At 40.0% G+C, this 26,717-nt stretch overlaps 1 protein-coding gene and 1 long non-coding RNA gene across 3 annotated transcripts in view; one reads left to right on the top strand and one right to left on the bottom strand.

The window, feature by feature from the left end:
- Positions 1-26,717, top strand: part of PHF6 (PHD finger protein 6) — a 46,968-nt gene that overhangs the window by 5,313 nt on the left and 14,938 nt on the right. For both annotated transcript variants that reach the window (XM_044234299.1, XM_044234298.1), the window contains 4 exons: positions 13,206-13,339; positions 13,652-13,695; positions 25,947-26,113; positions 26,273-26,416. In XM_044234299.1, the coding sequence (XP_044090234.1) occupies positions 13,206-13,339; positions 13,652-13,695; positions 25,947-26,113; positions 26,273-26,416 (489 nt within the window). The remainder of the gene's footprint in view (positions 1-13,205; positions 13,340-13,651; positions 13,696-25,946; positions 26,114-26,272; positions 26,417-26,717) is intronic.
- LOC122896276 lies at positions 20,614-25,265 on the bottom strand. The gene is made up of 3 exons (XR_006382399.1): positions 25,167-25,265; positions 21,392-21,528; positions 20,614-20,696 (listed from the first exon to the last, which is right to left on the bottom strand). It is a non-coding gene; the product is annotated as an uncharacterized LOC122896276 (long non-coding RNA).

The raw sequence follows: 26,717 nt of genomic DNA, 5'->3' as shown, positions 1-26,717 counted from the left end.
TTCAGTAGCTTCACGATTAAGTGCTGCATTATTTTAAAGGTGGGCTTGGCAGAACACAAAGCTGTGTTCTTCAGCGCTGGATGATCTCATGTTTCACAAAGAATTTAAGGAGCAGAGCTAGGAACTGTCATGTCAATGACCAGGAATAACCTATTTTTTTGAAGTTGTCAGTCTGGTAGTAATAGGGGAAAAAAAGCAATATGAAGAAGTTCAAGGATTTGAGACTGGCTTTAGGATAAATAGTCTAAAACCCTAGAATCAGTATTGGCACAAATGGGAATTCAGAGGCCAGTTTTTGTGGTAGTGAGACCTTAACTGAAAGTATTTCTTCCCCCCCCACCCCCAAAACTGTAGTAACAATAGAATGCTTCATTTTTTTTTTGAATGCTTTCGTTTTTTTTTTAGTGTGATTTTTATTTGGTGGTTTCAGAATTCTTCCATGTTTTTATGGCTTGCTGATTTTTGAGAACCAGAGCAGTATGTTTTTATTTCCTAGTCCTTAAAAACAAATTCAGAGGTAAAGAAAGAATACTACTTACCAGAAAGTGGTTGTACTGTAAACCTCATCACCCCATTATTTATTCCCTGGCATTATGCATATGCCTGGAAATGCGTCTACATCCTGAGTCGTTAGCATTTTTGTCACTTGGCGTGGCTGCTGTGGTCCGAACGGGAGCAGTTTTGGTCTCTGATGTTACTTATTATTAACGAACACAGTGCCTGGTTTTACATGAAGCAGCGGTGTACATCTGGCAGCATTGGTAAATCTAGCAGGCATTTCATTTATTTGGATGTGTTTGTGAAGACAGCATCAGAACTTTGTACAAGCTTCACTAATATAAATTGTTTTGATTAATTTTTAATGGTATGGTGGGGGGAATTCATTTTTCCCCAAGTGTAGTGAGTTATAAAGAATTAAGTTTGTCCCTTGATCTAGAAAGTGGAAGAACATTGGAGGTGCAGACCACAAGCTATAGTAAGTAACAGACTTGGATGTGACTCCTAGCTCTGTCACTGACTAGCTGGAAGACCCCGGGCAAGTCATCTACTTCTCTGCGCCATGTTTTTCCTCCCCTGCTAAAAAAGACAGGACTTGTCTCACAGGGCTGTTGTGAGAATTAAAAGAGAGGCTGGACAGGACTTAGCATGGTGCCTAGCACGTGGTTAGGACTTGATAAATGCTAGCTACCACTGTAGTTATTGTTTATAGATAATAATATCCTGCAGATGTCACTGTAGGCTAATGAAAAGCATGCTGGGCTGGGAAAGTCATGAGGCTTTTTTTTTTTTTTAAATAACTCTGCTACTGACACATTATGTAACTTTAGCTAGGTCATTAACTTATTTGTCTTTTTGCCAGTGGTAAACAGATAATGCTGTATCACCACTTATTAAACAGCGATGTCCCTTGGCTAACCAGTTCTATAAAAGACAGAGTGAGTTACCCTAGGAAAGGTGTTTTAAAAAGCTGTTTTGAGGCTATGGGCATCTAGTAGTAAGGAATAGGGTCAAAAGGAAAGAACTCTTGAGCCTAGTACGTAGTTTTGCTTCTTTGCCTTCTCCCAGCTGTCAGAATTTAAATCAGTTACGTGGGGGATAGGGCTAGAGCAGCATTCATATATTTAACTTTGACTTCTAGGCGAAAAGTAGGTCATGAATACCTGTCGAAAATAAACAGGAGTGCCAGTCCCCGGGTGCTTTCAAGTCAGGTTCCAGGCCATACCTGGTGTTGGCTTAAGGTAGGTGCCCGCTCGCCCCAAAGAAAAGTAAAGAGAAACGAGACGGGGGCTCGTGATGAAAGTGTTTAGGTAACCAGATGGGTCAGAGTCTTGAGAGAGTGAGAGGCCACAGAACAGGAGGTACAGGTATATGGTTTCTGTCTTACTGCCACAGGCAGTTTTCGGAGGTTTTTGTGTCAGTTGCAACGATCAGGGGAGGAAAGTTATTCTGTGTGAGGAAATTCATCTCTTTTGCATTACCTTTGAGCTCCAAAGGTGGACCGGGAAGAATTTGCCAGGGTACTAAGGATTTTATCATTTGAGTCTTTGTTTTTGCAGTTAAGACAGATACGTATTTTTCCAGAATGGTTTCCAGTTTCTTTTGCAGCCATATGCAGACACCACATCTGTACCATCTACTCTTAATTCTCCAGCCATCTAGCCAAGAAATGCGAATTTCCAAGTAAAATTATATGAATCATCGTCACCGTTTTTATTTTCTTTAAGGAGATACTTGGGAGGAGTATATTTGAAGAACATACTCTTTCTGGATGAAGCTAGGTGGTGAAATCATTAGTATCTACGCTGGATAATAGTTACTGTTGGAAGTGGTAACTGTCAGATGTATCACTCTGAGAACAGGAGTTCAGAGGCCGTTTGGTTCACCTTCCCCAACCCCTATGCAAGGTTGCCTCCAAGCCATCCAACATAAGATTTTCATCTCTGCTATTCTTAAATATATCCAGAAGTGGTGATTCTACCCAAGCAGCTTGAATCATGACCGTAATTACATGACACTCTTCAGAATTGAGAAATTCGTCCTTCTTTATAATTTAATTATCTCGCTTAATTTAAGCCATTAATTCTAGGTCTCTCTCCTTCCATTAAAGGAAAGATTTGGGTTTTTTCTTTAATAAAACTGGAAAATCTTTCATATACTTGATGAGTATACTCAGGTCACTCCTAAGCTTTCCCCTTTGTGGACTAAATTTTATAGGTCTAAAGAAATCCTCTGAACATTTTTCCTGCCCCCCCCCCGCATAGTAGAAATAGCTAACATTTACTGAACACTTAACATGGTGGCAAAGTACTTTAAATACAGGATTCTTTACAATCCTGACCATCATAATGTGAGATGGGAAGTTTTAATTCTCCCTTTAGGGATGAGGAAGCTGAGGCCGGCGACGTAAGCTGACTAAGGTCCTATTACTAGTAAGTCCCTATTCGACTTCAGGGCCAGTGAACTGCCCAGCTAGAATCTTGATTACCTCAGGTTATACTAGACTGCCTTTTAAGCTACCCAACCCCAAATCAGATTTTAAACAAATGAAAATATTAGAGCTTAGTAGTTTTTTTAAACAAATATGGAAATACTACTGGATTTAGGGTATAATACGACACCTTTTCATATGTATTAATAGCATTGTTTTTAGGACAGAAATCTTATATAGGTACTAGGTAAGAATATTCTGATTCTTCGCTACCCTCAAGATATTTTTTGTGGCCTCTAAAAATGGGAAGACCAATTTGACATGGTTCCAGTGGAGTGCTGGGTGCCCTATAGAAATGGGGTATCTAATTTTGAGAGTTTATGATTTAAATATTGGGTATGCCATGAATCTGCGTATATGACAATTCATAGATACAACTTTTTCTTCTGTGTGGGAGGAGGCTTGCCTATTTAGGTAAGACTGCTTCCTAGAGATGGTGAAGTTTTAAAAAAGGGGAGGGGGGTGAGTCCAGAAAATAGGTTAATACTAGAATGGGTCACTGAGGCCTGCAGTAATGGAATCGAGTTGAGTAAGGTCGGATAATGGCAGGTTCTTTAAACCGTAGGCAGGAATTTCACCTTGGGTAGGAGGGGATGGGGATGGGCAAAGCAGTTTTCAGGAGAAAAGGGATGTACAGTAGTCACTGTGGAGAATGAAATAATCATGGCAGCGTGTACATTGATGTCCTGCAGCAGTGTCTTAAAACTCGGGGCGCCTGGGTGGCTCAGTGGGTTAAGCTGCTGCCTTCGGCTCAGGTCATGATCTCAGGGTCCTGGGATCGAGTTCCGCATCGGGCTCTCTGCTCAGCAGGGAGCCTGCTTCCTCCTCTCTCTCTCTCTGCCTGCCTCTCTGCCTACTTGTGATCTCGCTCTGTCAAATAAATAAATAAAATCTTAAAAAAAAAAAAAAACTCAGCCTCTCTGAACCATTATTCATCATCTGCCCTGCCCTGAACCCTGACTCTTTTTCGGAATCCTTTACCTTCAACTCTTCCTTCTTACATATCTGTCACACTGGTTCTCCTTCTGGGATGTCTCTGCTATCATTTCTTTTCTTTTTCTTTTTTTTTTAAGATTTTATTTATTTATTTGACAAAGATCACAAGTAGGGAGAGAGGAGGAAGCAGGCTCCCCGCTGAGCAGAGAGCCTGATGTGGGGATCGATCCCAGGACCCTGAGATCATGACCTGAGCTGAAGGCAGAGGCTTAATCCACTGAGCCACCCAGGCGCGCATCTGCTATCTTTTCTTGCAGTGCTACCCTGTACCTAGTCCTCCTTTTCCCATCCTTCCAACATACTGCTGCTAACTACTGGATCTCTACTTCCCTGACTTCGAACTTTCACTGATGCCTTCATGTATACAAAATCATACCCAGAGGCTGCCCTTCAGAAGTCATAACTCACCTTTTCCATTCTTGATCTCATTCTCTCTCCTCTTGGTTTCCCAGACATCCTTAGTGTGTCCCTACTGCTGTGCACATACTGACATTATTCATCCTAGCTGTTTCTTAGCTGCCTCTCAGTTCTGTTTTTGACTTCAGCTCAAACTTCACCTCTGTCATAGAAGTTTTTAAAAAAATTATTTTTATTTATTTGACAGAGAGAGACAGAGATCACAAGTAGGCAGAGAAGCAGACAGAGAGAAAGGGGAAAGCTCCCCGCCGAGCAGAGAGCCCGATGCGGGCCTCAATCCCAGGACCCTGAGATCATGACCTGAGCCGAAGGCAGAGGCTTAACCCACTGTGCCATCCAGGCGCCCTGTTGTAGAGTTTAACATCACATGCATTGTGTTTGTTGCATGTGTGCAAGCCTTCTTCCCCACTATATTCTGGTCTCTGGGAGGGTAGAGACTTCTTTCGGCCTAGCATAGGAGTAAGTGGGGATAACGCACGGAAGACACTTGGCACAGCCCTTCGTGTCTCATTAGCATTCTGATAAATAGATGGGCACTCACTGATTGTTGGATTTGAGGAGAGAAGAGCTTCAGTTGGATAACAGTGGGAAACCTTAATAACGGGCTAGGGGTAGATTGGCCAGGGAAGTAATGGTAGAGCATAAAATGCCTCTTTTCTGGTTAATCAGTGCTCTGGTGGTTTGCATCTCTAGTGGTTTGGAAAGGAAGGGGAGAAATCTAGTGGGGAACGTGCTATTGGTTATTTGTTCAGGACAGTGGAGAGCTGTATTTGCCTCAGCCAGGAGGGTTTGCGTGTTTCTTCAACATTGCCTGACCCAGTGTGCTATTATTTTTGTTGTTTCCTTAGGCATGAATTTGTCACGCCCTTGTCCTAGAGTCTAAAATTCATCTCTCTGTCCATTTGTCAGTTATTTAATTTAGTGCCTACTTTGTACCAAGCATGAGGTGAGACCCTTCTGTAGGTGCCACTATGAATACATACAGTTTAGCCTTAGGAGTATGTAGAGAATGCCACGGGAGAGCTGGGATAAAGGACCATCAGTAACTCTCCTTGAGAAGTCAGAAGGCTTCATAGAAAGTGACACTTGAAATGTGTTCCAGGGGGAAAGTGATGCCGTAGAAGTCAGAGGGGGAAGAGTTTCAAGGAGGAGGAAGTGGGCAAAAGTATTAGGTAAGTATTAAATGCCAGTGCTATTTAAAGTAGAGTGAATAGCTCATTTAGCATTCAGTAAGGGCAAAATGGAGTGCCCACAGTGCATAGAATGCTCCGACTGTTTACTGCATACAGAGAAGCGGAAGATGCCAGGTGATCGGTCAGTGGGCTACTAACCCTTGGAGCAGTGGTCCTGAACCAGCTGTGAAATCTGAGTGGGCCACACAGGGGATTGCAGGCATGTATTTTTTGAGAAAGGTTCCCAAAGAATTTTTTAAAAGATTTTATTTATTTGAGAGAGAGAGAGAGAGATCCCAGGACCCCGGGATCATGACCTGAGCCAAAGGCAGACACTTCACCAACTAAGCCACCCAGGCGCTCTGCCTCCCACCCCTGCAAATGATTTCTGGTGAACACTTTTGGTTATGGACCATTGCCTCAGGAGAGGGGTCGGCAAACTTTGTGTCCAGGGCCAGATTATAAATATTTAAGAATTTGCCAGCTATATTATCTCAGTTTCAGTCACAGGCAGTACTCAAAGAAATGAGCATGTCTGTGTTCCAATAAACCATTATTTACAGAAATGGCTGGTGAGCCGGATTGGACTTGCAGGAACCCTGCCTAAGAGTATTTTTGTGGAAAAACAGGTAAATTCCTCCTGCAGATTTGTTCACTGGCCTTATTGTCATCTGTGCAACTAAGTGTAAATCCATCATGAGCGTATTTATCTAAGTGTGTATTTTTTTTATAAAGCTCAGATTATGGCATGCAGATTAATTTTAATGCGTGCAAATATTTTGCCTGTCATTTATATTAAAATGAATTTTGCTTTTCTTTGGAGACGGTTAAGGAGAATGAATATAAGGCGCAAGAGAAACTTCAAGTCCAATGATGGAGAAAATCAGGTCTTTGACTATTACTGAATAAGTTAATTTTTTTTCCCCTCTGCCTTCATTAAATACTTCTTTGTAACTGGGAGTACTGTAAATTTATGTCATTACATAACTAGGTCTCATTTATTTGTGCTAATGGAGGAGAACCCAAACCAGTAATGTAAAATAATGCTTGTCTGGTTTGGGGAGATGTCTTGGTACTTACTTGAACATGGATGTGTATTTGACGTTCTTCCCGATTAAGGATAGCAGGCAGCATGTTTAGAGTTCAGAGTAGCCTCAGCCTGAAAGACCTACCCCTGAGAACAGCCTGAACCTATTGATCTGTGCCCAGAAAAACTCGGTCTGAATGTTTCCAGGTGGAAACAAAAAAATACCCTTCAAAAACTACAGTAAGAGAACTTAAATTTCTCATCAGTGATGACTCATAAAGTATGAGTGTGGAGTATGTGATATTCACAGCAAGGTCAGGGGACTAAGTAAAGGAAGAACTCGACAGGCTTACTTAGTTCATGGCCCTCCGGTTCTGAAAAGATTTCTGAACTGATTTGTTCAGTAGCAGCTTAGATTTAGTCGGTTACTCTAGTAAAAGCTTAGATTTAGTCTGTTACTCTAGTAAAAGCTTAGATTTAGTCTGTTACTCTAGTAAAAGCTTAGATTTAGTCTGTTACTCTAGTAAAAGCTTAGATTTAGTCTATTACTCTAGTAAAAACAAGTACTTTTCAGTAGCCCTGTTTTTTAGAAGCACTTGGGATTTAAGGTCCTACCCTATCAGGTGTGTTTTTTTCTGATGACTTTGATGACTTTCAGATGTCATTTTTGCTTTCCAGCTTTCCATTTAGACCTAATTATTATGCAGAGTGTATTATTACTGATAATGTGAAGTTTGTGTTTTTATAAGACCCTCTTGAAAACGCTGGACTATTTTTTTCAGTTGTAGCTCTAGCATAAACCAGAAACAGTCCTGAGTTCATGTTCCTCCCCACCACGCAGGCTATTCCTTATAGGAATTTTTTTAAAAAACATTTTATTTATTTATTTGAGAGAGAGAGCGAGAGAGAGCACAGAGGCAGAGGGAGAAGCAGACTCCCCTGGGGTCAGGGAGCCCAACATGGGGCTCGATCCCAGGACCCCGAGATCAGGACTTGAGCCAAAGGCAGACACTTAACTGCCCGAGCCACCCAGGCACCCCATAGGAATTTTTTTTAAGATTTATTTATCCATTTTTAGAGAGACACAGAGAGTGAGAGAGAGCAGAAGGAGGAGTGAGGAGAGCAGAGGGAGAGAGTCTCAGGCGGACTCTGCTTTGAGTGTGGAGCCTGGTGCGGGGCTTGATTCCATGAGCCTGAGATCATGACCTGAGCCAAAATCAAAGGTTGGTTGCTCAACTGACTGAGCCACCAGACGCTTCTTTTTAGGAATTTATAACCGGTAAATCAGACAGCTGTCACTTAACCAGATAATTCAGAGGTCACTGAGCTTTCTAACCATACTGGATAGGTGAGGGATTCCATTGCTTTACTTAAAGCAGTGACCCTGGAGTTTAGGAGCATTTTTTAGGAAGCTTGGAAAACTTACCCCAACTGCCTTGTCCCATGTTTTTACTGGAGGTAGTAATTATCTGTTACTGAAAACAACAGACACCGGTGTAAGGTGAACTGACCTCACTTTATTTTTGTTTCACGTCTCCTGTGCAGATACTAGGTAGACTGTTCCCAACCCAAGTGCTCTTGGGATGTTTTCTTTGCCTACAGGTCTCATTTTGGAACCTCTTCTGCGTTCTCGTAGGTTTATAGCCCTTTCTTGGGAGTAGATGTCAAGAGTAGTAACTACTTGGCCATGAGGATTTATATCTATATGGTGGTGATCAGCCCCGATACACATGGTCTATACGCAGCAGTTAAGCTGGGCATAGCTGTCTTAGCAAGCCCTTTGTCCCTCGCTTCCCTGTGACTCTGGCTAGCCATCAGACTCTAGCTTTTCCCCCCAAAAGCCACCCCTTTCTGCCCAGCCTAGAAGTTGGGAATCTCATTTTAGTTTCACTTTGTGTCTCTCTGTGCCCTTGGTTGAGTTTTCCCTATGGTTTACCCATAGCTATGGAGAAAGCAGTATTTCTCCTTTTATTCCGTAGGACTTCTTCCTGTTACAGACTGAATCTCAGCCCTGGCCTGGCTCAGCTGACTGAGGAGCAGGTACATGCCAGTCTCTGGCTCCCGCAGGACTTCAGCTAAGTCATCGTCCTTTCGGTTCCCGTTGTCGGCTCCCGGGTGTGACTTAGTTCCTCTTTAATCTGTGGGTCAGCCCCTTGAGACTCAGCTTGTTGGGTACAGCTTGACATTAGCGTCGGATAGCTTCACAGGTTTTAGAATAGTGCTTACCACAGGCAGGGAGGGTGCAGACATGTTGGTTAAAGGGTACTAACTTGCATTTCACTAATTTTTAAAATATTGGGCCATATAGCCTGAATATATATATAACTTTTAGCAAAAAAATTTTAAAGTTAGTATAGCTTCTGGCCATACTGTAAAGATTAAATGCAAACATCTGCAGTAGGATGGGGCCTTCCCCCCCTTCCCAGGCTCCCCATTTCAGAAGAGGTGATCAAGTTTTGAGGCTTACTAGGTCTACTAGGTAGCAAACTGAAGAGAGGAGGGAAAATAAAAGAAAAATCATTATCAACAAATTTTTACCTCTACTTAAAGAGCTTGATATCAGGTTGACATTTATACTTCTGTTGGGGGCAGGAAATCAGCCCTCAGCAGAGTATTTGCTGTGTGGGACAGATATTTTTGCAGGGGGAAGAGGTCCACAGTTAGTTCACTGTGTTCCTGTCAGGTTAACTTTCATTTTCCCACATTTGCAAGAGTCATGGGTAGTGTAAACTTGATATGAAATGGCAGCTCACAGTCCTTCTGCTAGGAGCCCAGTAGGGACCGTGACAAATTTGAGGGCAAATGTTTTATGTAGGGGCGCCTGGGTGGCTCAGTGGGTTAAGCCTCTGCCTTCGGCTCAGGTCATGATCCCAGGGTCCTGGGATCGAGCCCCGCATGGGGCTCTCTGCTCAGCAGGGAGCCTGCTTCCCCCCCTCTCTCTGCCTGCCTCTCTGCCTACTTGTGATCCCTCTCTCTGTCAAATAAATAAATAAAATCTTTAAAAAAAGAGAGAAATATGGTATGACATTGCCTGGGTCCAGCACACTGCTGCCTTGCCATTTGGGGGACCCCATGATCCTGTGACTCTATTTCAAGAGAAGTCATCTTTGTTTTATCTCCCATAATTTTTTTTTAGGTGTACCAGACACCTATCTGGTTTCCCAACTTCTTTAATTTCTCTTTTTCTCTCTTTTGATTCTCAACCTTGTATCTCACAGGGCTAATCTGTGCCTCCCAAATAGTCTCACTTATGTGCATTCTATGCCCCTTCTACTGGACTGTTCTTCTCAATTGTACCTTTCCAAACTCTAGATCAGACTGTTTAAATTTGTAGGCATGTTTAAAGATTATTCTGTGAAATCTGTAGGTATTAGAAACATATATGGGAAAAAATGTGCTGGGAGATACTAAAATCTTCAGTAACAGGAAGCTTAAAGTCAACACATTTACCGAGCACTACTTTGTAAAAGCACAGTGGCAGTGTTCCAGAAAACTCAGTCTAGAAACAATTGATGGATAAAATCTATACATTTATAAATATAATTAGCCACACAAGGAAGTAAAATGCTAAGAGCCAAAAATAAATACTATATCTGAAGTCCCACAGGAGTTTAGAGATGAAAGAATTATTTAGGGGTTAGGGTGTAGAGCGTAGTACACTTCAAGGTAACAGTTGTGACTCCATTTTGTGTTCATAGGCACACAACGATGTTTAAATTGTATATTTTGTTTTCTTATGGGTACTTTTTGCTATTTGGTTAGCATCTTGCCAGACTTTCATATACAAGTGGGTATTTCGGCTTTTATATGAATGCTGCTTAAAATAGATCCAATAAATTCTAATTGAGAAAAATTCCTACTGCTAACCTTGAAGAAATTTTCCACTCTTGGAAACCATTTTTAATGGAACATCTTCTTCCCTTCTTCCTTGAGGAACTGACAAAAGTGAGAATGAGCTTCTTCTCACTTAGAAATTGTATCTGTCCTAAATTACTGTAGTTAACTTGTGATACTTTGGGCAGATTTAAACTGAGAACCAGCAAAGACAAATTTTGATATATTTTGGACATTTGGTTTCCTTATTCTCAACAAACTGACAGATGGGTATTAAAAGCATTGGCTAGTGTATTCTCCCAAGAATAATTTTTTACATGTGAAAGTATTTTTGCCCATTGTAGGAAAAAAACATCAGAAAATACGGGAAATTGTAAAGAAAACCAGCCACCTAGTGACAGTCCCTCAGCATTTTGCTATATTTGCTTCCTCCCATTTTCAAAGAATTTGTGGGGTTTTTAAAAAAATTTTTTAAAGATTTTTATTTATTTATTAGACAGACAGAGACCCAGCGAAGGAGGGAACACTAGCAGGGGGAGCGGGAGAGGGAGAAGCAGGCTTGCGCTGAGCAGGGAGCCTGATGCGGGGCTCAATCCCAGGACCCTGGGATCATGACCTGAGCCAAAGGCAGACGCTTAACAAATGAGCACCCAGGTACCCCCAAATAATTTATTATAAACCCAACTGGGATCATAATTAACAGAGTTTTGTATCCTGCTTTATTCTTCATACATAAACATTTTCCCATGCCCTTAAGTTTTCTTTGGAGCGTGGCTATAGACTATTTCTACCTATGGGTGTGCTATAATTCAAAGATTTTTCAGTTGTTTTCCATGAGTGGTTTTACATTTTGGACTATTGCAAAGAATTCTGCAGTGAAGATGATACGTATATAAATCATTTAAATCTAATTTTTTTAGACTAGATTAATAGAAGTAAAGTTAGTGGATCAGGAAATAACTTTTTTAAAAGCTTTTTGATAAATATGGCAAAAGCTGCTATGCAGAGTACAGTGATTCCCAGCAGGCTGTGAGAGTGCCCTTGTCACTGCACTGTTGCCGACGTCGAGCCAAGTACAGTATTTTTAACAGTCCCTCCCCTCCTTTCATTTTTGCTCGGTAATTGAATTCAAAATCGTTTCTTCAAAATGTACCTGTGCAAACCCATTTTTGATGAAATTTCAAGATGAACTATTTACAGTAGAATTCTTAATGAGGTGGAGTAATGTTCAACCTGTTTAGATAAAAAAAAAGAGGTTGTAAAATAGTATGTACAGAATTACATAGACAAATACTTGCATGTAAACATTGTAACATACTCTAAGTGTATCTCTGGTAAGCAGGAGTTAGTTTGTTGTTGTTTGTTTTAATTTTCTTTTGCCTTCGTGTTTTCCAAAATGTCTGTAATGTGTGTTTTTTGATGAAAGATATAATTTGCTAAAATGATAAAACTTCATAATTAAGCTGTAGTACAAATGCTACACCTTCTCAAGAATTTACAAGCTCCCCAAAAGTGTTTAACAGCTTTTCCTGCTTGATAATTTGGCACAGTATTTCTTTTTACAGTAATACTCTGAAGTTTCTGTATTTAAGGAAATGGGAGTGTTTCTCTAATATTAATAATGGCACTAGCCCTCATGTTTTCTGGAATGTACGTGTATTGAGAATGTTTCTGACTCAGGAGTATTTCTTAAATGACAGTTTGAATGAGAGGTTGAGTGTTTGACTTGCTTAGAGAAGTGTAAGGAATTTTATTGGAATTTATATTAGCTTTCCAGTATACCCAAATTGCTTAGGAGCCAAGTAATCCACAAGTTAGGGTGGTAAGTGTTCTTTATATTAAAATTAATAGAGGAATGAGAACAGTTTCGAATGAGGTATCTAGCCACCAAGAAACAGTTTTTAAGACTTGCCTTACAGTGAATTTATTTTGGCATGGCATTTATAGCTCAGGAGAATAGCTCATTAAAAGTCCACTCAGTACCATGTACAATGATACGTTAATCAAAACCACTAACAGTCATTGTTATGTGCTTTTTTTAAAAGAGCTTTTTTGTAAATTGAGAGCATGAGCTAGTTAAACAATAGGAATTATCTAATAAAGTCAAAAGGTAAATTACATTAAAATATGTTTAAAGAGTCTGTTCTTCTATCTGCCTGAATTCATAACACGAGGTAAGTAACATAGATTAAATTAGAAGAGATGAGTGTATTTTCACAATCAATTTGACATCACAAAATATTTTTAGAGCTTGAGATATTTAAATATCTACTTAATTTTTTATCCTTCTTCACTCACTTGAAATTGATTTTACCAAGTTCCCCAATAATATGTGAGGGTTTTTTTTCCCCCAAAGATTTTCATTAAGGAGAAATGTGAAGGAAAAATTTTTTCTGGTATGAGACATTTTCCACAGTTACCCATTTCCAGGAAAATCTGGATTGTGAAAAAGTCTAAGTGACATACAGCTTACAGTCCTGATTCGCAACATTTCAAATTTTTTCTTGACCACAGTGAAACAGTAGACATTAATAATATTCCATTAATTTTGTCAGCATTCAGTCTTGGGGGAGAAAGTACCCCTAGTAGAATTTTATTCAGATTATTTCTAGGCAAAAAAAAAAAAAACAAGGAAAATTGCATTATTAGTTACAAAACTTTTCAATAACCAATTTGTTTTCCTTGACAGAGATTGATATGCCTGTAACCTGCCATCATGGCCTTAGCAGAATCGCACACTAATAATCATTATTTTATTGTTTTGCTGTAGATGTGCTCTTTGTGCCATTGTCCTGGAGCCACAATTGGTTGTGATGTGAAAACATGTCACAGGACATACCACTACCACTGTGCGCTGCATGATAAAGCTCAAATACGGGAGAAACCTTCACAAGGAATTTACATGTAATTATTTAACTTCTCTTTCAGTTGTTTTTTTGGGTTTTGTTTTGTTTTATTTTGTTTTAGCAGTCCTACTTTCTTTAGGCTTTTGTAAAAGTTTTTCCCATTTCAGAGCATTTCCTCATCATTGTAAAGGGTGTTTCTGGTAAGGAGTGAAATGGTTAGACCCATGGCATAGGACGTTTAATAAGATTTTTGGAATCCAGCTTGTGAATGGGGTGAAGTGTACTGCTCATTTTTTTAATCTGAAAAAGAGTTTAGTTTGTTGGCTTGGTGATTTTTGACTTCTTCATTTGTTTTTGTTTTTTTTTATAGGGTTTATTGCCGGAAACACAAGAAAACTGCACATAATGCTGAAGGTACGTTGTGCAACCACTTTTCAACATCAGGAGGAGCTCTGAGTGAATTCTACTCTACTAATTTTTACCACAAGGTGTATCTCAGTAGTGAATACATTTCAAAGAATTAACAAAAGTGTTAGGATAAACTAAGTGCATAGTGAAAGAGATCTGGATTTTTGAGAAAATATTTACCCCTGAAGTTCTTGTAAGGAGTATGTTGAGATATATTTTATCTTTAGGGAAAAAAAAGGATGCTAGTGATTTTGGATTTCTGTGTTCATGTAAGTGTTAGTAGATTGTAAAGGTAATAATTGGGATCCTTAACTACTATCGGATGAGCTGGAGTTACTGGTACATTTTGTGATCACCAGGCTTACTGTTTTATTTTTAACATTTACTTTTTTGTACTTTTGTACACATTGTACTTTTTTTGAAAATACAGACATGTTCATAATAAGTGATCAATCTTAAAGTATGTTAACTTTTAAAATTACTTTATAGTTTACATTTCTCCTTAAATTTATATAAAACAACATTGGGGTATTTATAAATAGTTAGCCAAGTTGTCCTTGGTCTTTGGAAGGGATGGAAAGTTCTTAAATTGAACTCTGACTTGGTTCACGCCTTCGCAAACATACGGTTTTGATACTTTCACTAGCTATATAGAAAGGCTTAGATTTAATCTGAGATTGTTCTACCCTTCCAGTTAAATTAGAGATCTTCGGTTTTTGGTAGCCTCTGAGAACATGTTGCTTAGAATTAGGATGGTTTGAACCTGCCGATTTAGGAAGTGGTTTCCAGTGTTAGGGTTTACCTGATTACCCGTATTAGCCTATTAAGAGTTTGTCACCCTCTTTGTTTGATATCTTAGATCGTGGGTATATCCTCCACTTTGGGACTCTAGATTAGTTCCAGTACTTAGTGTAGTGTAGACTTAAAAAAACTTGTCTTTAAGGTAAACAGATTGGATAAATAGTAAGACCAGAACATTTTAGAGGTGATAAAGTAACTACTGATAAACCTTTATACTGTTTCCCTTGGTTTTTTTTTTTTTCCTCGTTCAGTTTTAGAATTCAGTCGAAGACCTTGTTCAAAGGTTAAGAGGAAGCTTGCCCACCTTTCATTACTTTAGATTTTAACAACGGGTTTGATTCTCTTGAAGATTGTGGTGACCAGATGTGTATGGTAAAGCAAGGGTTAAGAGTTAAGGCCCTGAAGGAACCCAAGTACAGGCTGCTCTGGGGCAGGAGAGTTGAGTGCGGCAACCATGTTTAGTGGAGCCGGCTTCCCTTCTATTCTCCAGCTTTCTGAAGCTGATAGTACCATCTAGTGGTAGGGACAAGTCACTGCAGGCTGCGTAAAGTAAAAGAATTTTGACCACCTTTTTGCTTTCAGAAACTTACCGAAAATGATCTAAATTAATACTTTTCAGCATGATTGCTTTTTAATGTAACTGGCATGCTCCTACAGTTCAAATTCATGATATAATTGTTTTGAATTTTGGGTTCAGTGTATACTTTCGTAGCACTCTGGGACCTCATGCCTTATTGATGTATGCACAATGTGTTTACACTCACATTGTAGAACTTGAAGCATAATTTTACAATTTAAAGACACTTCAGGGTTTGTATTTATTGACTTTTGGCTTTTATCACTTTTATCTAGCTTTAATTTGCTTGATATTGAGGGCTTTGTTAGAAACAGATTTCCAGGTATTTCATTGTTCTACTAGGAAACCATTGTTCTAGTAGGAAAACAGGGGCTCTAATAGGAAATCTACTTTATGATTATAATTTATGGTTGGGGTTCTAGGATTGTGTTTCAGGATGGTAGTTTGTGCAGCAGAGAAGAATTGATACCTGTGGCAGTATCTCTTGGTCATTTGCCGTCGGCTCAGTCATCTAGTTTGCTAATACTTAAAATGATAAATCCTCTGTGATTCAGTCTGTTCATATGAGTTTGATGTAATATGAACTGTGTTTTAAAATACTAAATTTGAGACTCTCTTTACTGTCTTCACAGTTTTGCCTTTTCCAGAATGTCATAAAGTGGGAGTCCTACCCTACGTAGCCTTTTCCGGTTAGCTTCTTTCACTTAGTTGGCTTTTTTCTTGGAGGGCAGCGGATTAGTTGATACGTAAATGCTTATGAGAGAGGCTGTGATAGGCGAGAAGAGATTGAAGGTCTGGGAAGGAGGGAGACTCAGTGCTTGAACAGAAGAATTGCCCTGTGATAGGAGAGCATTTCCTTTGTAATAGGAGAGCGGGAAGAGGGGGGATGGTTCCTAACTGGTCTGTTTTCTCTGTGAGGGAAAACGTAGGGTGAGGCCTGCGGGTTGGAAATTAAAGGCGGGAGGAGGAAGTTTGAAAGAACAGTTGTGAAGACTGGGAGAGGAAGTTTGCCTAGAGAAGTGTAAGGTTTCCAGCGTGGATAGAGGGCTCAGTTAACCATTAATTGACATAGTGATACCCTCAGGTTGTGTGACTTCCTTCAGCACTTCAGGATCCGTTGTATAGCACAGAGAGAGGGGTTAGTTGGTTAGATCAGAATTGGGATTTTGCCAAGTGGGTTCAACAAAGAAGTAATGGTCAAAGGGAGTTTAGGATATCTGCAAGGCAAAAATCTGAGGGAAGTGAAGGCAGGAAAAAAAGAAATAGGAAGGAGTTAATAGATTGGGTGTCCTGATAAAGTTGAAGGTCAATGAGAATGAAAGTACTCGGGAAAGCAATCATTTTGTGGTCCCCGAGTGTGTGTGATTTATAGTGATTTCAGAGGTTAGAACCATTTTTAGGTGATTGTGAAGGTGTCTGGGTGTGATTATCGGAATTGGGTAGTTGATGGAGAACACCACTGAAGGTCACGGAACTTGCTAGGATTGTCCCATAGGCTGTTGAAGTCACCCAGGATGCAGCGGGGGCCAGGAAGGAGAAAAGAGCTGTAGGCTGTGCACTACAGAAAATCTGAAGCAGGGGTAGAATGATTGGTAGAATGGAAGGGAGGAAGGTAGCATATAGTCAGTGTACCAGCAAAATTGGCATCATCTGGGAGTTGCTTAGAAACGCCTAATCTGAAGCCCCACCCCTGACCTACAAAATAAGCATTGCCACTTTGACGAGATCCCAGGTGGTTCGTGTGCACGTTAAAGTCTGAGAAGCAGTGGTTTAGCTGAATGTCGTGCATGTCAGGCGCAGGGCTTTTTACAAGGGGCTACAGAACTAATGGTTCAGCAAGGCTGTCTAGTAGAACTTACGGTGGCAGTGGACGTGTTCTCTATTTGCACTGTCCAATATGGTAGCCACTAACCACACATGGTCGTTGAGTACTTAAAAAACTGTGTAGTACCCTCCTAGTCTTAATAGGAATTTATACATTGGGGCACCTGGGTGGCTCAGTTTGTTGGGCATCTGCCTTCTGCTCAGGTCATGATCCCAGGGTCCTGGGATTGAGCCCCACATCCCTCCCCACATCCCCACATTAGGCACCCTGCTCAGTGGGGAGTCTGCTTCTCCTTCTGCCCCTTCCCCCGACGTGTTCTCTTTCTGTCAAATAAATAAAATCTTTAAAAGAATAGGAATTTATACATTAAAATTGGACAGGAAAAGCCAGAACTAAATTCTAAAGTGGTATTTTAAAAATGTCAAACATTAGCAATAGCATGTAGTTCTAGCTTGTAACTGCTGCTAGTTTCTGAATTGTAGAAGTAGTTAAACATGACAGCTCGTCATCAGTGAACATTTGAGTACCTACAAGGAACTGTGATTACCTCTTGTGGTTCTTCGAAAACCCTTTTCATTAAGGGGTTAAAGCTTTTCTGTTTAATAATTTACATGGAGCAAAGTCATCTGTGGTGAGATAGGAAGCAGAGTAGAGGCTGAGTGTTAGTTCCTTGCAGCAAGAATGTGTAGATTGTTAAAGTCGTGATCACAAACAGAACCTCAGCTCAGTTTGGCTTCTTGACATCGTAAGTAGCCAAACTTGTGGCTTATTATTTTTGTTGAACTACCCAGTACACAATGTTGTGCTCAGGATGGACACTCGAGAGATAGCTGTGATCTCTTTCCTTTGGCTTGAAACAAAGCATGGTATGTAATGCATCACTTATTTTGGGGTGACCTTTCTGTCGCCTGTGATTGCTCTTGTAGTGGATGTTAGTACACAAGGTGAATTAATAAAACAGGGTTTGGGGTTTTTTGGGGGGACATCATTTAGTGACAGATATGTGACGAGCTGATTAAAATACAGTGGTGACACATGAAAGTACTTAGAGGTAAAGGGGCATCATGCTTGTATCTTAAACCCTCAGAAAATAGTATATGAATGATAAAGCCGATGTGGTAAGTTGTTAACATTTGGGTGAAGGGTATAAAGGAATTGTTTCTGTCAATTTTTATAAGTCTGAAATTACTTAAAAATAGCTTAGTGGTGGGGCGCCTGGGTGGCTCAGTGGGTTAAAGCCTCTGCCATCAGCTCGGGTCATGATCCCAGGATCCTGGAATCGAGGTCCGCATCGGGCTCTCTGCTCAGCGGGGAGCCTGCTTCCTCCTCTCTCTCTCGGCCTGCCTCTCTGCCTCCTTGTGATCTCTATCAAATAAATAAATAATAAAAATCTCAAATTAAAAAATAGCTTAGTGGTAAGTGCTGTAATTACTTGCAGTGGCCATAAAAGACAATGTAAGGGACTCTTTTGTGCCTAACCTTGGAAGAGCTCATCTTGAACGGACAGTTTGGAAATGTTTTTTTTACAGATTTTTTTTTTTTTACAATTTTTTTTTACAGATTTTATTTATTTAACAGAGAGATCACAAGCAGGCAGAGAGGCAGGCAAGGGGGTGGGGGTGGGGAAGCAGGCTCCCCGCCGAGCAGAGAGCCTGATGCAAGGCTTGACCCCCGGACCTTGGGATCATGACCTGAGCTGAAGGCAGAGGTCTTAACCCACTGAGCCACCCAGGCGCCTCCAGTTTGGAACTGTTTATATTGTCAAATCATTTAACTCAATTTGTGTTTCAAGAACTAGAGTCATCATAGTTAAATTAGAAATATATTGTGTGTTGTTATCCATGTAGATTCGAAGCCTTTGCCTGCTTGAATATTCCCTTAGTATTTTCTTTTCGTTTGTTTTCTCTGGAATGTGCTGCACCTTCCAGTCTTCATTACTTGTATCAAATGGAAGTTTAGGGAGGTTCTACTATGATACCAATGTCTTTAAAACCTTTTAGGTTTTGTAGCATTGAATAGATTTAGGAAGTACTAGAAAGGCAATTTTGTACACTGGTTGAATATGGGCTCTGAAATCAGATCTATATTTGAATCTTAGCTCTGCTACTTACTAGTCACATGGTCTTAGGCAAGTGATTTAGTATCTCTTGGAGCCTTAGATACTGCATTTGTAAAATTGGAAAAAAAAACCCTACCTGGAAGAACTGTCATAAGGATTAAATGAAATAACATGTGTAAGGGCCTTAGCAGTGTTCCGGGGACATAGTCAAGGGCTCAGTAAGTACTACATTCATGCGTTCTTCCTTGGAAGGTAATAGAATTTACACTGTATTTGGGATTTAACTTGGAAAATTTTAGTGATGTATTCACATTGTGCCCTCTGCTAGAACTGACTCCCTATTTTTTCTTCGATTCACCAGCTTTGTTGACTACCCCCGTGCAGAGTGCTGTGCTAGGCACTCTTTATGCTTATCTTTCACTTAGTATGCTTTACAAGCTCGTTACCAGAAGTTTCAGACGTACACAAGAGTATGTTTGAGAAAAAGCCCCATCACCTGGCTTTAGCAGTCATCAGCTCGTGGCCAGTCTTGTTTCATCCGCACCCCTCACCTACTTCCTCTGAATAATTGGGACTGAAATTCCAGACCTATTTCATTTTAGCACACTTAATTAAGATTTACTATTTTTGATGTATGTTATGTGTTTATATATGCATCTGTATATGAATATGCATAAAATCATTTATCTCCCAACTTTACCAACAAAGCAGAAAGCAGAGTTGAAGCGTTTCCATGGGTGAAGGCAGGGCAAGTGACCTCCGGGCCTCCTGTGGTCGCAGCCCCAGAGATGCAAAGCAGTGGTGGTGACGCTTGCCCCCCCCCCCCCCCCCCCCCCCGGGCTTAATGCTCGTCAGTTTGCTTTTGTTTTCAAAATAATTTCACCGCACGTTTATTGAGTGCCTCCTGGGTGTGGGCGCATTGGGCAATTTAGTAAACAAGCCCTTTGACAAAGAGCTTACAGGCTACACAAGGTATGACAAGAATAATAACTAACATCTGAATAGAATTTTCTAGTTTACAAAGCATTTTTCAGGGATGCCTGGGTGGCTCAGTGGGTTAAGCCGCTGCCTTCGGCTCAGGTCATGGTCTCAGGGTCCTGGGATCGAGTCCCGCGTCGGGCTCTCTGCTCAGCAGGGAGCCTGCTTCCTCCTCTCTCTCTGCCTGCCTCTCTGCCTACTTGTGATCTCTCTCTGTCAAATAAATAGATAAATAAATTAAAAAAAAAACAAACAAAAAAAAACAAAGCATTTTTCACATTTTCTTAAGGCATCCTTTTCAGGAAGGTGTGAGCATTAGTTCCCTTTGATACACCAGGAGACTTCACCTCGTGGGCATTAACTAGCTTTACCAAGTTTTAAGACCTGGAAGGTGCCTGTCTTCAGACTTTCTATCCAGGGGTCCTTTCTACCTGATGTGAGACTTTGGGGAGGAAAGGCAATGGAGCTAAAACCAGGAGGTGAGAAGACGGGAAAAATACTGATTAGGAAGAAGAGAATTGGTAAAGGAACAGGTCGGGCTGGACGGTACTAGGAGGAGGAGAGTTGGGGCCCTGGTCAGTTGGTCACTGCTGTGCCTCCTAGTGACAGTCCGAAGGGTAACAGACAGGAGCCTGGCCTTTCGGAGGTGACAGAGATGTTTAGGAGATGTACTCACAGCAAGTGGATGGGAATGCTTGGTGGCCCAGGAAGGAGCACAGCCTTGTTTTGTCACCTCCCTTACCAGCCTGGGTTTGTAGGAGTTGAAGCTGTGAACACAAGGGTAAGCTTTTGGGGGTTTGTTGCTCTCATTTGTTTGAAAAGGTATATGAACGTCGTACAGGAGCCAGCAATATGCCAAGAGTATCCACTGTTCGCGAGCTTTCCTCCCACCCCTCCCCTTCTATCTGTTCCCAGATTCCTTTGCTAAACGCAACCGCTGCTGGCCGTTTCCTAAGTACCCTTCCAGAGCCTGGCTCTGCAGACAGAAGCAGATGTAAAGCCGTCCTCTTTCTAACTTCCCGAGCACCTGAAATGGTGTACTTCTGTGACAGTGGATATTACCACATTAGAAGCATGTCGGAACTCACTGGCATAGATTTGTCCCAGCTCTGCCACTTCCCAGCTTTGTGACCCTGGCTAAAGTTATCTAACCTTTCCCAAACTTTTCCTTATCTGTAAAAATGAGGGATCCGGACGGTGGCGGACAGAACCTCGCGGGGCAGGTGGTGAGGCTCCAGCACGGTCGCGTGTATAATTGGCGGAGCACACGTGGCACAGTCAGAACTCCAGAAGCTGAAATGTGGGCTCGTAGATTTGGGCTCTTTCCAATTTAGAGATTACACAGAAAAGGGCAAGATGCAGAATAGGATACTTAGGATGCCATTTGTTCGTGTCTCCTTTTAAAAAACCCATTTGCACACACAGGGAAAACAGTAGCTAACGGATACGGAGAGGGTCTCACCGGCCAGGCGCTGTTCTTGAACTCCCTTCTTTACCCGGACGGACTCATCCGGTTCATTCTTGGGCCCTTTGAGGTGGCTCTGAGGCAAGAGGACACGCAGTCTGGCAGTTCCAGGATCCAAAACCGGGCTCTCAACCCTTGAGGTTGAGAAGAAAAGCAGTTAAGGGGGGTTACTTGAGGGAGAGAGGAGGGGAGGGGAGGCAAGAAAGCCACAGCGCCACTGGGAGTGCCGAGCAGGCAGAATTAGAAGGTGGAAAGGGAGATTTTTTACCTTTTTTTATGCAGAGTTCCTTTATAATTATTACCGAAGAAGGAAACAAAATTTAATGTTAAAACATTTTCACGCTTTTGAAATGGGGGAGGACCTGTTGTAACCGTGAAAAATTTAAACAAAGGCGCTGTGACTAGCCTCATGCTCCTTTTCCCATGTGCATTTTCAGTGATTTTTTTTTTTTTTAGGGTAAATTTCCCAAAGTCCAGTCACTAGGTTGAAGGGTTGAGTCTTCTTAAGGTTCCTGAGGTCTGTCGCCGTGTTACTTTCTGGAAGGTTGTGCTGGCATTGTGCTCCCATCAGTGGTGGAGGAGCTTACCCTCCTTTCACTGCCTTGGATGATGGAAGTTCTTTCAGTTATGGAAGTAGTTCATTTTCCATTGTTTCATATGAAAATAGTACAATATTACTAAATTAAAGCAGATCAGTGAGCCCTTCCCTTGCCCTGAAGTCACTTTCTTGAGGAGTAATTGGTAGTCAGTTTGGTGGGTATCTCCCCAGAGCCTTGTTTACCTCCATACAAACCTGTGTAGATAGTGTCTGCGCACACTTACTGATAAATACGGTGGCATCATAGTTGATGTACATACTATGATGCTACTTGCTTTTTTAATTCTGTGATTTATCACAGACCTCCTTCCCTGTTGGTGGTTACAGATTGACCGCATTCTTTTTGCTTTTTTTCCATTGAAGCAATTTTGTCTTTTTTCCTATCAGTTGACCTCATTCTTTTTCCCATAGAATAAATAGAACCATAGTGTATTTAAGAATTTCTCTATCAAATAAAACCATTTCTATTTGTTTCACTAAAACAAACGAGACTGCATTGATCTTCCTTGTACATATATGTTTACTTACCTATACGAGTGATTCTATAGGATAAAGTTTTAAAAAAGGGGTTTGCATTTAACTTTGGGGAAAGGACTTTCACACCCAGGTGGGTTACGTTCCCACCAACAGTGTATTTCCCCGCCTCTGTGCTGGGCCTTATCAGTCTTTAATATTTGCAAATCCTGTTATCTCATTTAATTTCCATTTCTCTTATCACTAGTAAGGTTGGCCTTACTGTTGAAGTTTTTTTTTCAGTCATTTATATTTTTTCTGTGAATTGCCAGTGTCTGTCCTTTGTGCATTTTTCTTTCTGGGTTCATCCTTTTGAAATAGATTTGTGAGTGAGTGATTTCTGTAAAGGGGGTATTAATTCCCCGTCACTAAATGGGAATGATTTCCCAGTTTATCATTTGTCTTCTATTTCTGTTACGGTGCCTTGTGCCATGCAAAGATTTGTTTGTTTTGGTTTTGTTTTGTTTACAGATCTATTATTTATTAGAGAGAGAGAGAGCGCGCGCGCGTGCACGCTCGCAAGTGAGGGGGGATGGGCAAAGGGAGAGGAAATGGAGAGAATCCTGAAGCAGACTCCCTGCTGAGTGCAAAGCCCCATGCGGGGCCCCATCCCAGGACCATGAGATCATGATGCGACCCCAAAGTGAGAGACAGCCACCCAACCACCTGATCCCCCCAGGTGCCCCCCTGCAAAGGTTTCTAATGTTTAGTCAGATCTCAGCCCTTTCCTTTATGACTTCTTAGGTGACTTGACCCAAGATTATAAAAAATACTCTCCTCCATTTTCTTCTCTGTTATATTTATAGTTGGTTATTTTATGATGAGATTTTTCTCATATGGTATCAGGAAAGGCGTGTCAGTGTTTAAAAAGTGGGTAGCCAATTATGCCATCGTGTCTTCTCCCCGCTCATCTGAAATGCTACCATTATACTCTGAATTCCCATATGCTTATGGGTCTATTTTCAACCGTGCTTTCTCTCTTGCTGATATAGGTCTCTTCCCGTGCCAAGATTTTAACTGCTGTTTCTTTATAGTATATTTTGAGATTTCAAAAAAAAATTTTGTGTATTATATATTTACTCTTTGAGAAAACGGTGGGATCAACCATTTTATCAGAGTTGCGTTAATTAGGTTAGAGAGAGCTAACATTCTGATGTTGATCCTGTTTGTCCAGAAGCATGGTGTAGCTCAGTATTTCTGTGGGGCTTCTTCTAGATTTTTATTTCTAACTCATTTTTTGTTTATTCTTACTTTTTATAAGTCTGCTATTTTGATAGGTGAAAATGACATATCACTTAATTTACACTTTGAGTCCAAAGAAGTCAAATTTCCTATAGAACTATGTTGAACTACTTATTTTCTGTGAATTATTTGATCATACGTTTGGTTCATTTTTTCAGTTGGGGTATTAATCTCTTATGACTTTTTATGGTAAGGATAGTGATCCTTTTTCACAATTACAGCAGGTTTTTCTCATTTGTTTGCCTTTTAATTTTAACACTTTCTTTGCTATGTAAGTTTGAAAATTTAATATAGTTAAATTTGTCAGTCTTTTACGATTTTTACTATTGTTGTTAAAGTCCCCTAAAATTTTACACCGAATTGTTCCATATTTAGGACAAAAAAAAAAAAGGCCATTTGGAAAACTAGTCATGTTGGCCTGATAATGGAATCAGTTAAGTAATTTCTTTAACGGTGTTTAAGAATGCAGTGTTACAGTGTTAGTGATTGTTTGTTTTCATTGTAACAGAATATTATGTGTATCACATGTACGGTATAACGTGTACGGTATAACGTGCATCAGAATGATTGAAACATTTGCTTATGATTTTTTATTTTAAAGAATTTTTAAATTTGGGGCAACTGCAAGTAATTCTGATAGTCCTAATGAAATTCTGTTTCTTAGAAGCTGTCAGTTTGAATGTTTAAAGTCTGTGATGTGTTCTGATAGGAAATTTGCTATAATGTTAAGATCAGAAGGTAGTTTTTACTTCTCTGTCTTCACAGGGAATTAGCCATATAAATTTGCCTTGTTGCCTATAAAATGCTGTCCACTTCTACCTTTTCCCCTTTTTTCCTCCTTCAAACCCTACTGCAGTTATGTGAAGTGGCATTGATATAAATTTTTATGAACTGTTTCACAGTCTGATGCTTTCGGTTCGAGTTTTATGTATTCAGATACAGTAATTAAACTACCCTTTTCTTGTCATAATTGACTATGCTTTTATTTCTAAAACAATAAAAAAATTAAAAACCATTGTAGTATTTATTAGGAAATATATTAGCATCTATGATTCGAAGTTGATATGCTTTCTCATTGAGAAATTAGTCCCTGGAATCGAAGACTTATGTTAAAAGAAATAAACAATGGAGGCATTAGAACTGTGCCTAAAACTTTTAGTTGGACCCTAAAAGACAAGTGAATGTTTGGTTTTTATACCTTTTTACACTAAATACATTGTCTTACGTACAGTAGGGCCTCAATAAATGTTTATAGTGAATGAAACAGCCTTCCGTTAATGGTAGAAATTCTTTTCAAATTGCTGGGAAATGTAATGTAAAATTTCTACATACATTTTGTTTAATCTCTTAAAGTATACAACTAACTTGCAACACAGCTTTTTTTTAACCATTTATGTTAGAAATGCCTTTTATACTTACCATTTAATTATTTGATCAGTAGTTAGTTCATTTGTACAAGACTTCCTCGTTGAATATGATCATCTGATTTTCCTGATAGTTCAAAGGAGCTATGCTAGAACTGTGATGTCTGATAGAACTATATTTGTGATGACAGAAACATTCTCTATCTGTGATGTCTGCTACAGGCGCAGCTTGCCTCATGTGACCGGTAATAAGCACTTGAAATGTGGTCAGTGTGAGCGAGAAACTGCGGGTTTGGTTGTGTTTAATTATATGCAACAGAAATTGTAAAAAGCCACCATTTGCTCACGGCTACTATACCAGACAGCACAGATACACCTGCTTTATTTTCATTTAGTTTTCCAAGTTAGAGTAAGTTTATTTTCTTTAAGTGTTCTGATTTCACCAACAGTGTGAGGGAAAACGCTTTGAAACCTATGGTAAAAAAAAAAAAAACAAAAAAAACCCAGTATAAGTGCTAGTTCTGAGAATTGACTTATTAGAGTCTGAAAATGTTTACTGACTTATGTGCACAGTCAAGATTCCAAAACCCATTTTTATAGAATTATAAACTCAAAAGGAATATGACAGTGATTATAATAAAACTATGTTTTTATATTCAATTTTTGTTACATTTATATGAAACATTAAGGTTGCTATAGCGAGCATACCACAGACCATTTCCCTTCATCTCTGGAGGGGATTTCATTCTAAGGAGAAATGCATATTCTAAGGACCCATGAACAAATGTTCATTTTAAGATGAGTCCGTGTCAAGTTTTTGTTCATTTTCGAGCAGCTGACTTAGAAGAAAGTTTTAACGAACATGAACTGGAGCCCTCATCACCTAAAAGTAAAAAGAAAAGTCGCAAAGGAAGGCCACGAAAAACTAATTTTAAAGGGCTGTCGGAAGATACCAGGTCCACATCCTCCCACGGAACAGATGAAATGGAAAGTAGTTCCTACGTAAGTAGAAAAACGTGGGATTCTTTTTGTTGTACCACAAGTATTTCATTTAAACCGTGTGTATAGGTAAAGCTCATCATTAGAAATGTTAACGAAGCTTGAAGTTACTGATAATATATTTTTAAGTTTTTTTCTTTTTTTTTTCTTTTGCATTTGCAGAGAGATAGGTCTCCACATAGAAGCAGCCCTAGTGACACCAGGCCTAAATGTGGATTTTGTCACGTAGGAGAGGAAGAAAACGAAGCAAGAGGAAAGCTGCATATATTTAATGCCAAGAAGGCAGCTGCACATTATAAGTGCATGGTAAGCATGGTTCTTTTCATGTGCTTTTAAACCCAAGTTTTTTGGAAAGGCATTTAGCTAGTAACCAAATAGGGCACTTTTCTCTCCAGCGTAAGTGGTGTAGAATTAGGAATAGTATATCCTGTAGTTCCATATCCTCATAGACCTTAGGATTTTAAAAATACAGACTTTATGATTTAGAAAGATCTAAAGGAGTCCTAATTATAGTTCCCATATTCTAGATAATGACAGTTAACTATTTTGTGACTGTACAACTTTGCGCTTTATAAACTTGTGATGGAAGATACACGTTTGGCCTCCC

Source organism: Neovison vison, chromosome X, assembly GCF_020171115.1.
Source record: "Neovison vison isolate M4711 chromosome X, ASM_NN_V1, whole genome shotgun sequence".
Taxonomy (NCBI): Eukaryota; Metazoa; Chordata; class Mammalia; order Carnivora; family Mustelidae; genus Neogale; species Neogale vison.
The sequence above is the reverse complement of the archived record's forward strand: the minus strand, read 5'-3'. Positions and strand labels throughout refer to the sequence as shown.